Source organism: Miniopterus natalensis, chromosome 15 (genome assembly GCF_054644295.1).
Source record: "Miniopterus natalensis isolate mMinNat1 chromosome 15, mMinNat1.hap1, whole genome shotgun sequence".
Taxonomy (NCBI): domain Eukaryota; kingdom Metazoa; phylum Chordata; class Mammalia; order Chiroptera; family Miniopteridae; genus Miniopterus; species Miniopterus natalensis.
In genome coordinates, this window is record NC_142095.1 from 26,591,210 (window position 1) to 26,603,160 (window position 11,951).

The 11,951-nt window shown below is 44.0% G+C and overlaps 1 protein-coding gene across 3 annotated transcripts in view; it reads left to right on the forward strand.

Annotated features, from left to right (window-relative positions):
• ARMC8 (armadillo repeat containing 8) overlaps window positions 1-11,719 on the forward strand; it is an 85,520-nt gene extending 73,801 nt beyond the window's left edge. For all 3 annotated transcript variants that reach the window (XM_087824952.1, XM_087824951.1, XM_087824953.1), the window contains 3 exons: window positions 3,662-3,734; window positions 5,027-5,120; window positions 9,252-11,719. In XM_087824952.1, coding sequence (XP_087681078.1) covers window positions 3,662-3,734; window positions 5,027-5,120; window positions 9,252-9,285 — 201 coding nt within the window. In that variant the 3' untranslated portion in view covers window positions 9,286-11,719. The remainder of the gene's footprint in view (window positions 1-3,661; window positions 3,735-5,026; window positions 5,121-9,251) is intronic.
• The last annotated feature ends 232 nt before the right edge of the window (window positions 11,720-11,951 follow it).

Genomic DNA, 11,951 nt, shown 5'->3' on the forward strand with positions numbered 1-11,951 from the left:
CCTGAAGAAAAAGAAACAACAGCAAGTCCTGGAAGCTGTGCCAATGGCAGTGTTACCACCCACCCTTGTCATCTAATGGCCTCCCTCTTATTCAGTGAAGACTTGGGCCTTTGGCGCTCTCTCAGCATCCCCCAATCTTTGTCTTCCCTCAAGGCTTTAATCATGTGGATGAATCCTCCAGCTCTCTTGCACCTGTTCTTTGACTTGTTTACTTTCAAACACAATTTGCCACCTACTTCCAAGCATTTCAGCCACCAACTCTCATGACAGTTCCCTGGAACTTATCACCAGAAACTGCCTATTGCCAAAATGTGAACATCAAACATTTCTGCTCTTTTCATTCTCTTGATGCCTTCTAGCAAAACCCTAACCATGGGTGACCCTCTGTTTTCTTTGCTGGCCATGTCAGAGCCGACAGCTGTAGAGAATGGCACAGAACCTGGCTGACCAGTTTCATATTAAATTCACTCTTACAAAACCCAGACAGGCCCTCAGCACTGCCTAGTACCCTCCTGTGATTCTCTGCAAGCTGGCACCCTCATTCTCTACAAGAATAGCTTCTTGCATTCCATTCTTTAAACCTCACCTCTTCTACCCCTCATCACTTTTAGTGATGACCTCCCTTTTTGTTTTAGTAAGAGAAAAGAAGCCAAAATCCTTCAGTGCTTCCCTGTTACACCTTGAATAAAATCCATCCTCTCCGTAGGATGGCCTGTGAAGTCCTGCATGATCTCACTCATCTCTTTCCCCAGTTCATCTCATTCCCTCCTTTCCTTTTTCACTACACTGACCTCTTTCAGTTTCTCCAAATGGCCATGTTCTTTCCTGCCTCAGGACCTTCACACATGCTGACTCCTCTGCCCAGAGCCCTTTTCTCCCCACTCCTTACGGCATGCCTTCTCACCTCTGATTTCAGCTCAACTGACGCTTCCTGTGGGCTCTAACCTGTGTGAGTTATTCTTTGTTACTGCATTCTGTTCCCTTCAGAGCACTTAGCTCAATTATGATAGATATTTGTGAGCTTACTGCATATGAGCCCCATGAGGGCAAGGACTATATCAGTTTTGTGCACAATTGTCTATCCATTACCTCAGACAGCATCTGGCACTTAGTATGTGCACAGTAAATATTTACTGAATGAAAACCTTACTGCTTCAACCAGGAACCCCCTATCTTTCCAGTATCCGGTCCACATAATATCTAATCTTTTAAAGATTCTCTTGATTTCCCATACCCATCAAGATATGCCTATTGCTCTGCTGCTATTCAAAGCCAGACTTCTTAAAAAGCATCTGTGCACATGCTATCTTCTTTCTCACCTCCAAGTTCACTGTTTAACCCACTTCATGACCTCCATCCCCATCACTTTACTGAAACTGTCTGGTTAAGGTCACCAATGACCTTCATGATGCCAGATTCAAAGTATAGTTTACTCATCTTACCTCAGTTACAGCTGACTTCCACACAGCTGACTGTTCCCTCCTCCTGGAAACATTCTTTCCTCTTGGCTTCCATGACACCAAACTCCCCTGCTTAGCCCTGGACCCTCTTCTCTCCTCCCCTGCATGCTGTCCTGAGGTCAGTGCTTCACAAGCTTGTTTGCATAGTGGAATCTCGTTGGGAGCTTTCAAAGGCCAGCCATTGCCTGTCCTTCCTCCCGAGGTTCTGATTTACTAGGTCTGTTATATAGCCTGGCCTCAGGGTTTTTTAAATTCCTCAAATGGTTCTTATGTACAGCAGAGTTGAGAGCCACTGGTTTAGGGGAATTTCATGCACTCCTATGGTTACACTGTCGTCTCTGTGCTGAAGATGTCCACATGTAGGCCTCCGGCCTAGACTCTCTCTTCTGATCTCTGGGCTTGTGTATCTCCTGCCTACTCAGCATCTCCATGTGGCTGTGTGAAGCCTCTTAAAGTTGATTTTTTAAAATGAATTTTTAAATATCTACCCTAAACCTAAATTTCTCCACTCCTGGGGCTTTTCCATCTCAGTATAGTGCCTCTGTGATCCACCTTGTTGTTCAAACCTGGGAGACAATCTTGATTTTTCCAACTCTTTCACCTTCTTAATCCAGTTTATCAGCAGGTCCTGTCAGCCCTCCTTTCAAAACTGATCTGGAATCTGTTTACTTCTTTGTATCACCGCTGCTTTCACCCTAGGCCAAGCCACAGTATTTCATGCTTAATTGACTGTAAAGCTTCCTGGACATCTCTGCACTGTCACTCCAGTCCCTTCAGTCCAAGTGATTTTCTAAAACTGTAGATCAGATCTTGCCCCTTCACTGCTTAAATCTTTCAGGGGCTTCCTATCAACTCAGGATAAAATCCAAAGTCCTACTCTGGCCTACAGGGCCCACAGTTTAGCCGTGCTCATGTCTCTGAACCAGTGTTACTCCACTTTGCTTTCTTAGTACATACAAGCTATACAGCTCCTTCTTACCTCAGGCTTTTTCAGGATCTTTCTCTTCCGCTCAGAACCCCTAGGCCCCTCCCTCTTTGCACACCTGGCATCTTCTTCAAGCCTCTGCTTAAATGTTGCCTCTTTCAAAGAGATCTTTTCTGGGCACTCCACCTAAATTACTTTCGTACCCCTCCACCTTCCAGTTTTCTCTATCACAACAATTTCTCAAAAAATATTTGAGTGAAAGATGAACTTATACATGGTAAATGCTTATTGGTGAACTGTATACAAGTTCATTTATTCAACAAATATCCATTGATGGTCTGAGGCTAGGAACAGATGATAAGTTTTGTTTTGTTTATCTTAATGGAGCCCAAGTTGGCCACCTCTTAAAAAGTCTTGGCTTGTAGAAGGAAAAAATAATTACCAATCATAGAATCCTAATGGAGGGAACCACATCCATTTCTTTGTCTCTGCTTAGTTGAGAGATAGTCCTACTTGGTCAAATAAGTTTGTCTTAGTCTTTCAGAAGCCGTTGAGCATATACCACTGATATTCCTCAGATATGCATGAATTATTTAAATGTACTGGGGACTTCTTTTTTTTTTGCACCAATAGGAAAACCACCTGTAAAGATTGTTTAACCATTGGCTCCTCTTCCATTTAGGAGAAAGCATAAATGATAAATGATCCAAATGGCTTTACTTTCAGTACACAGAGAAAAATAAATAGAATTGTGTTTCAGATTAATAGGGGGCTCCTTAACAATAGGAGACATTCAAGATAAATCAGGTGGAGACTCAGTCAAGTTTTGGACTTGTTCCTATAGAAATAAGAGTAATTTGAATCAGATAATCAATAGCTGAAAAGATAAATACCAGATGCATATCCATCCAATGTATTGGCTGCTAGTGACCTGAAAGTTTCCTAATAGAAATAGAGCATAGCTTAAATGGAAAGCTATAGAATTGTCATATAGCAGTGTGGACCAAATGAAAAATTACAAACAGTGCCTATGGCCCTAGAGGTGTTTTGTGTGGCAAGTCTTTACTCTCCAGTTTGCCAGATTCTCCACCATTTCCTATTGTCTTGAGTCCAACCCATTCACCCTTTAGTGCTAACTTTGTGTCCCCTCAGGACATTTGAGTTTGAAGCAGGGCTTCAAACTTTTAGGCTGTTGGGATTGCTTATAGTGTGTCACAAAAAGATGATCTAAAATGAGATTACCTCCATGTTTATTTTCCTTTTCTGCATCAAATAGGGTCATTCACATGTCAAACTGCAGCTTGCCGCTATGTTTTGTATATCAAACCTCATATGGAATGAAGAGGAAGGTAAGAGTTTGGTGAAATTTTTTTCTGACGAAAATTATGGAAAGGAAGTCCCACTCAGGGAAGGCAGTAGGAGCCCCTGAGATCCTGGGTAGAGGCACCGCTCACTAGGCCCCAAGCACCCAACAGTGTCGTCTTGAGAAACTATGGGACTAGCCTGAGTCAGCTGGACAGTTACCACTGGGCCCCCACCTTGGAGTCAACACTATAGAAGAAAATGACAGTCATTGCCCTTGAGAGAGCTGAGGCTAGCGAGAGGGAGAAGGAGTGGGAGGACAGGCTTTCACTGTGTGCGGAGGAAATGCATTTAAGGACTACAGGCAAATGAGCTTCCTGCGGAAGAGGGTGCACTAGTGAGAAACAGAAAGTACAGTGTGACTGTGAAGCAGGCATCTCTCAGGAGCTCTGTTGATCAGAAGTTCTCCACCTTGGCTTTATATTTGAATCTCCTGGGGGGTTTTGCACCAGGCCAATTAAATCAGAACCTGTAGGCATGGGCTCCAGGCATAAGTGTTTTTAAAAAGTCCCCATATGATTCCAGCTTCCCAGATACAGGAGAGCACTGGGTCTAAGTGCCGGGTGGCTGCATAAAAATCACTTGGGGAACTTTTGAAAATGCAGATTTTTGGGCTCCACCCCTAGATATTCTGGTTCACTGGGTCTAGATGGGGTCAGTGCATGAGTGAGTCACAGTAGTTCTTCAGTGAAGAGGAAAGACAACAGGCAGATTACTCTGCTCAGCAGCTGTATCCAGAACAAAGCAGGAGGAGGAGAAACTGGGTTCAACATATAGGCCCTAGTACAGTCCAAGTACCATCCGGGTGCCGGGGAAACAGGCTGCCTTCAGGAGGTCCTAGTCCAGTTGGAAGATAGATCAGAGCCGTATGAAGTTGGAACTGCCACGTGGTAACGAGAGGCAGCAGGAAGTGTGGGGAGGTCAGTGGAGGGTGGAAGAGAACAGAAGAGAACAAGACCTGTTGGGGGTAGGGAGAGCCTGGCTTGGCGTGTTCAGGAAGAAGTGATGAAGACCTTGTGCCAGGCTGAAGAATCCGACCTGGACCCTCTAGTGCATGGGGAAATTCACTGCAGGAAGGAAGGTCAAGGCAGAGCCAATTAGAACGCTGCTGCAAAACCTAACAGGAGGTGATCCAGCTGCACAGGGGGAGTGGAGGCCAAGGGGGATGGGAGGGGTCGGTAGCGAGGGCAATAGTAAGGTTCTAGATTGTTAGTTGTACACCAAGGAGAGCGTATACCTGGGTCATATGCCCAGTAACCTGTCAGCTTTAATCTCTTAGGTTCACAAGAACGCCAGGATAAATTACGAGACATGGGCATTGTAGATATTCTACACAAACTGAGTCAGTCACCAGATTCAAACCTTTGTGACAAGTGAGTATTAAAAGGGCTTTGCTCTGGGGTACACTGGATTCTTTTATGAAGAATTTGACTTGCTTAGTAATGAACATGACCAAACTTAAAATCTTTTAGTTCTTGGATTCCCTTTTTAATTTTCTGTTAGCCAACTGTGTGACATTTGAGTAAGAGATAAACTAATAATTAGCAAGTTAATAAAGATCCTCATCTTAACTCTGATTAACATGGACCTGGGCCATCTTAGTGGGTGTCTGGAGAGGATCCAGAGGCTACTGCTTTACATTCTCTTAATCATCAGAATAGAAATGCATGTGGCCTTTCAGAAGGCAGAAAGGAAGGCATTCATTAATAAAACATTGGCTCAAAACCTCACTGAGCACCTGCCTTTTGCCAGCCTGGCCTGGCTGCTGGGAATGCAGCAGTAACCGCTGAGAAGTCCCTGTTGTCAAAGAGCTCACCCTTTACTGGGAGGGGCAAAAGTAAAATCAGAGATCCCTCTAACCTCAAAATCACCAAAAGTGTTCTTCCTAGCTATGTCCACTCCCTTATAAGACAGCTTTCACTTTTAAGCTCACTTCCGTACATAGCAATAACAGCAGCAACGAACATCAACTCTTTCATTCTCAGACCCATAAGCATGGCTCAGAAGCCCTTCATGGCCTGGCTCTGCCTCTCTCATCTCATGTTTCCCCTCCAACCTCGTGCCCGTGCCCACCCTACCTGCCCCCTTCCAGTATCACACCTTCATATTACATCTTGATTTGCCATCTCAGTCCCCTTTCCTCTGAATCTTCATTTATTCAACAGATGTTTGTTTTTTAATACTGACCTCTACCAGGCACTGTTTAAGGCACTGCTTAAGTAGTGATATAATGGTGAATAAAATTAATGAAGTCCTTGTCCTCGTGGAACTTACATTCTAGTACAGAAGATAGACAATAAGCAAGCGAATATGTAATATGCTAGGTAGTGAGACGTACTATGAATAAACAGCGAGTTGAGGGGCTTGAGAGTAAGAATATTTCTTTTCATACAGATTAGTCAGTAAAGGCCTCTCTGAGGATGTGACATTCGATCCAGGACCTGGATGAAATGAGAGTCTGCCAGGCAGATGTTTAAAGGAAGAGTGTTCCGGGCAGAGAGGGCAGCGAGGTCAAGGCCCTGAGGCAGTAATGAGCTTGGCGTGTTCAAGAAATAGCAGGAAGACCACTGGGGTTGGAGAAAAAGAAACAAGGGGAGAGTGATGGAAGTGGGCTCAGGGACGAGGTGGGGAGTAAGTGAAGAGCATTGTAGTCAATAGTAAGGACTATGGATTTTATTCAGAGTTTAAGAGGAAGTCATTGAAGAGTTTTGAGCAGAAGAGACATCATCTGATTTGAATTTTTAGAAGATCACTCTGGTGCCTGTGTAGAGAATCATCTGTAATAGAGCAAGACTGGAAAGGGAAACTACTTAAAGGCTATTGTCATGTACATAAGAGACGAAGGTGGTAGTGGTAGAAGTAGTGAGAAGTGGTCAGATTCAGGATTTGATCCAAAGGTAGAGCCAACAGGATTTGCTCAGGGATTCAATAAAGGACGTTAAAGAAAGAGAGGTGAGGAAAATGCCTAGATTTTTAGCCTGAGCAACTGAATAGGGGCTTGTCACTTACCAAGATGATGAAGACTGAGAGAAGAGGGTAGGGGGAGGGAGGATCAGGAGTTCTTGTTTGGCCAGGCCAACTTCAGGATGCCTATTAGATAAACAAGGGACTCGGGAAAGTGGGACTGTGCGTATAAGTATGGATGGTACATAAAGCCATGGAGCTTGATGAAGTCACCTAGGGAGAATAAGAATGGAGAGGAGGAGGGCTGAGCACAGTGCTCTGGGGCCTCAAACGTTTAGGAGAAGAGAAAGATCCAGCAGAGGAGCAGAAGCGCCCAGTGAGGCAGGCAGAGAGCTGGGTGCATAGGTTTCCTGAAAGCAGGGGAAGAGAATGCCTGGACAGTGGCCATGTATCCTTCAAACTCTAAAAAGTGTTGCCTGATAGTCTCCACTCTAATCCCCAGCCTATGCCAGGGACCCCTTCTGTGCTCCCATAGCACCCATTGAACATACCACACTATGTCACTGCTGTCAGCTTGCTTGTCTGCTCCACAGAAGGGAAGAGGCACTTGGTAACTGCTCCCCAAATTAATGTCTGTGCCAGACTCTGGTGTAGAAAGAGCTGGGCCCATGCCTTCCTGAAGCTTGTCGTCCAGTGAGTTAAAGAGAGAGAAATCCCTAAATAACTATAGCCCATGGCTGCTGCTCAGATGAGTGTCACATCAAAGGCAAGTCAAAGCCAGCCACAAGATGAAGGCTGGATTTAAGCTGTACCTTGAGAACCCCCACCTCTACAGCAGTAGTAACAACTGCTGACTTAAATGATGACTCTGTCAGCCCATTTCTTTTGGCCAAGAGCCAGATTATTCCCTGAGTACTTCTCCCGTGTTTACTCAGAAATGAAAAAAGTTCTGCTGCAGATCATCTCTGGGATGCTTTGGAACACTACAGGAGGCCTCACCAGCGTGATGGAGGATAGGTTCAAGCCTGTCCTACATTGCGCAGCCCAGTCTGGTGCTGTTTATTCATATTTGTATGCCACTTAAGTTTTCGGCAGTTGTTAAACTTAAACCTCATTGGAAGAATCAAGGTCTGAGCTAACCTACCTAAGTCCAGCTAAGGAAAGATGACCTTGCCTCCAAAACCAGCCATCTGAAGGACTCATTAGATAATAATAGGTGGCAGAGTGAATAAGGCCTGGTCTCAGGTCTAATCTAAAATACAGCCAACCAGAGAAAGATCCAGAAGGAGTCTGAATTGGCAGTTTTAAAAGACTAACACAGTTTCAATCAAGACCCTCTTATGTACATTCCCACCACGTCACACAGTGAAGCCTATCACCTAAAGAAGACATCTCTCGGGTTTCTTCTATTGTTAGGGTTCTGTGAGCCTTTGACTTTCAGACACTTACAGATGAGAAACTATTGCTAACTAGCTCTCTCCGCCCCAGGTTCTGAGGGCATCAGGTCTTTCGGGTGAGGCGGATGGTCACTCGGGTAGCATATAGCATCGGTCATAAACTTGTTTCTGTAGGGAAATTTCCTTGTAGAACCCAACTCACTCAATGTGGAGCCAGTCTGTATAGAGTTTTCTGTTCTGATGGGTTGTTCTGTTTGTAACTATCATCTTTATAGAGTCTTAGGTAATTGCAAGAATACTCCTTAGTATACCACTTTTAAAGCTAGATCATATCTATTACTTTGCTAGATAGAAACTGCACTTGAGTCCAGCGTATTGCATGCCCAGTCTACTTGGTATACTTGCATCAGCCAGTAGTAATTGAAAATGTTAGCCTTTTCTCCATTAATGTAGAAGGGAAGACCATTGCTAAACCTGAATTTCTGATTCCCACAATTGCAGTGTCTTTAGAAACTTGACCAAGCTCATAACAGGAGCAGTAAAGGAGGCCTCCTCAGTCCTAGCTCAGAGGAAGACACCTTTACAAGGATCAGGATAAGTCAGATCACTGCCCACATTACATCTTTTCCTCTCCAACTAGTTTCCTTCTTTCCCAGTCCCCAGAATAAATACACATTGTACATTGGTCAGTGTCATCAGAAGAGTGACATGAGATTGTAACCAGTTTTGAGGCATTGCAACCATGACACAGCCTCATCCCATGAGCTCTTGGCCCCTTCCATTCACCTTCTAATCAGCACAGACACCTTCCTGGTTCAGTTTTAGTTTCCCAAACCCTTGGCTTCCTCCCCAGTGTCCCATAGCACTAGCTAAAACCTGCATGGCAATAGAACATAATTCCAGATCCGTGACAACTCTATGCCAACGACAAAGGGAAACTACAGACTCTCACTGGGCTGCAGCGGGTGTAAGGACGAGAGTGGCCCTATCTAAGAGAACCACAGGAAGAAGGATGTAGCCAGCCTGGTTTGGAACTATCTTCTCACTACAGATTTCTGCCCCTTAGGGTAGGTGCCCAGCTGGGCTCACCCCAGTTCCATTTGGGGAATCTAACAGTTTAATCTCTCCCCACTACTGCCTTTGAGCCACAGGGTTTTTTCCCTTATTTATTCTTCTGAGAGGATTCTTCTTTTGTGATTTCAGGGCCAAGACAGCACTGCAGCAGTACCTGGCATGACCAAGCGCCCTGGGCACCTGCGAGCGTCCCACATCCTTGTTAAAGGAAGTACAGGAACTAGCCTCATTTGATTCCTTCTATTTGCACAAGTCACCTTGGACTGCAGGGAGCTGTTTTGCAAAAGCAATTTGGTAGGCTTAGATCTCAAATTCATCTTGAGAACATATTTTTGAGGTAGTCATTTCCTCAGAGGACTATTGTGTTTTGTTTTGTTTTGTTTTGTTTTGTTTTGTTTTGTTTTGTTTTGTTTTTTCTGAGCTACCTGGACTCTTTATTAGAACAATCAATCATTTTCCTTTGGACCTACAATTTTTTGCCTATGCTGCAGCCACTTTGTGAGTGAGAATGAATGTGTCTGTACACACACAGACGTGTGTGTACGTGTGTGTGTGTGTGCGCACATGGGTCAGGATGAATGGATATGTGTGGGGGGATACCTCAAATTTTTCTTTTCTTATTTTGTGTGAAAATCTCTTTTCTACAGATTTTCCAGGGTTTAAGCATTGCTTGCTGTATAAAATAACTTTACTGAATTATATACAGTTTGAATGAAATGTTATTTTAAAAACAAAACAATTGTTAAGTGTTCCATAAAGGTTATGTTGAATTTTGGTCAGATGAATATTTGTAAGTAAAAGCTATATGCATTTCTGAACCTCAACTTAAATAGATTTTCTTTATAAAAGAATAAAAACAAAAAAAAAAAAAACAAGAAAAAGAAAAGGTTTGGCTATAGTTGGCCTGAATAACAGGCATGATATATGGTGCTGTGCAAAATAGTGAGCATCTTACTGCCGTCAATATCAGCCTAATTCAATAAGCTCTCAGACTTCCAAGTCAGATGGACAGGGTGGAGGAGAGTGAGGGGACAGATTCACCATAGGTTTTTTTGAAACATCAGAGGGAAATATAACTACTGATAGTGAAAGCCCAGCCATAACTGGTGGACTACCCTCGGCAGGAACTGGACACCGAGCGCCTCCCAACTGCCCTCAGTCCTGTCACTGGTGTAGCAGCACCTGGCAGGATTTAGAACCAGTTGTAGAACCTTGTGCTCAAGCTAAAGTAGCTCATCACTTCTTGGAAGCAAAGCCCCGTCACCTTGTGCTTCCTGAAACAGCAGACATCACTGTGAAACTAGAGAATGTTCCTCAGACCCATCTGTGGAAAGAAGCAGAAGAGTGTGGGAAGCTGTTTTTCCCTTAGTGATACACAGCGAATTCCATACTAGTCACTTGGGACTGCTACTGAGTGTCCTTTTGTAAAATGAAATAGGAATTTTAGTGAGAGATGCGGCTAAGATCTTTCCCTGCAAGAAGTCAAAAGCACTGAAGTTTGAGAGAAGGAAGGGGACGCTCTGCAGGAGGACCGAAGATGGGTTCTTTTCAGTGGGTACTGCCTCGCCCTTCTGCATCCCTTACCCCTGCTCCAACAGCTGGGTCAGCTTCAAGGTGAACTCAACAGAGGTTGCTCTTGACTGTTTGAAGGTAGAACCAGCCTTCCTTTCCCTTTGTTAAAAGAAGGTCAAAGGCACTGTGGCCAGGAAGTGAGGTCTGCGGCCCAGAAGCTTGCCATGAGCGCGTGCCACTGACGGGGACCCAGGCCAACCAGCCACTCCCAATGAGGTTGCTCGCGTCACAGCCACCCTGTCACCAACCTGTACCTTCCTTGGAAGAGTCAAATATGTTTGATTGCAAATGAATGTTTTTAAATGTATTTAATGCAGTTTTTCCTGTTCTCAACATGACCACCCAAGATTCAAACACAGAGATTTCCAAGTTGTTATTTTTTCAGAACATCATTGATTTAAAAATCTGTCACAACAGGCACTTGGGTTTTGTGCAGCTATCAGTGTGCTAATGTGAGGACATCCTTGGTTGGCAGTTGGAACACAAAACACTATAGAGTTGGTATTTAAAAGTACCAGGTAAATATACAGTAACCTATAATGAATTGCTGTGACAATCTTGAACCCAGATAGCATTAGAAAGCTAACGGCCCAATGAAATAATACTTTCACAATTAAACTCTGTGGATAAATCTTGCCTGTGGCTATAAACAGATGATCAAAGAAAAAGTGCTTTACTATAATTAACTTTTCTGATTTTGAATGAAGGAAAATGTATTTATTAAAACAAAGCTGTTTGCTGCTTTACACAGGTGCAGTGTGCAGTCAGCAAGGAGGTGGGAGGAATGGGACATGATCTTGTGTCTTCACCCAAGTTCTTAACTAAGCTTCTCGCTCTCTCTCATACTGCATCTGTTTCTCCTTTTGTGCCCTGATTGTAACCCAAAACTTATGAACTAGAAAAGAATGTCCAATGGAATAAGTTGCATTTTTTTCCTTGAGCACTTTATGCGGAACGATACGTGTTCTCCTGGTAGTGTTTGGATAATATGATTTTAACACATGCTAATAAAAGCCAAGAAAGATCATGGCAACTTCTGTAAAGGAGTCTGTTTCCAAATGTCTAGAACCTTAGGAAACATTAGAAGGTAATGTGTACTGGCTTCTGCAACCTGTGATTCTTGGTGAATGAGAAACTGGAAAGTGATTGCATTTGAGGGGGCAGCTGGCGCCCGAGGGTGACTACAGCTTCTAGGGGCCTCTGCAGCAGTCTCAGGCCCCTTTCTTCCTGGCCTCCTAAAGGCTAGCAGACCTTTTA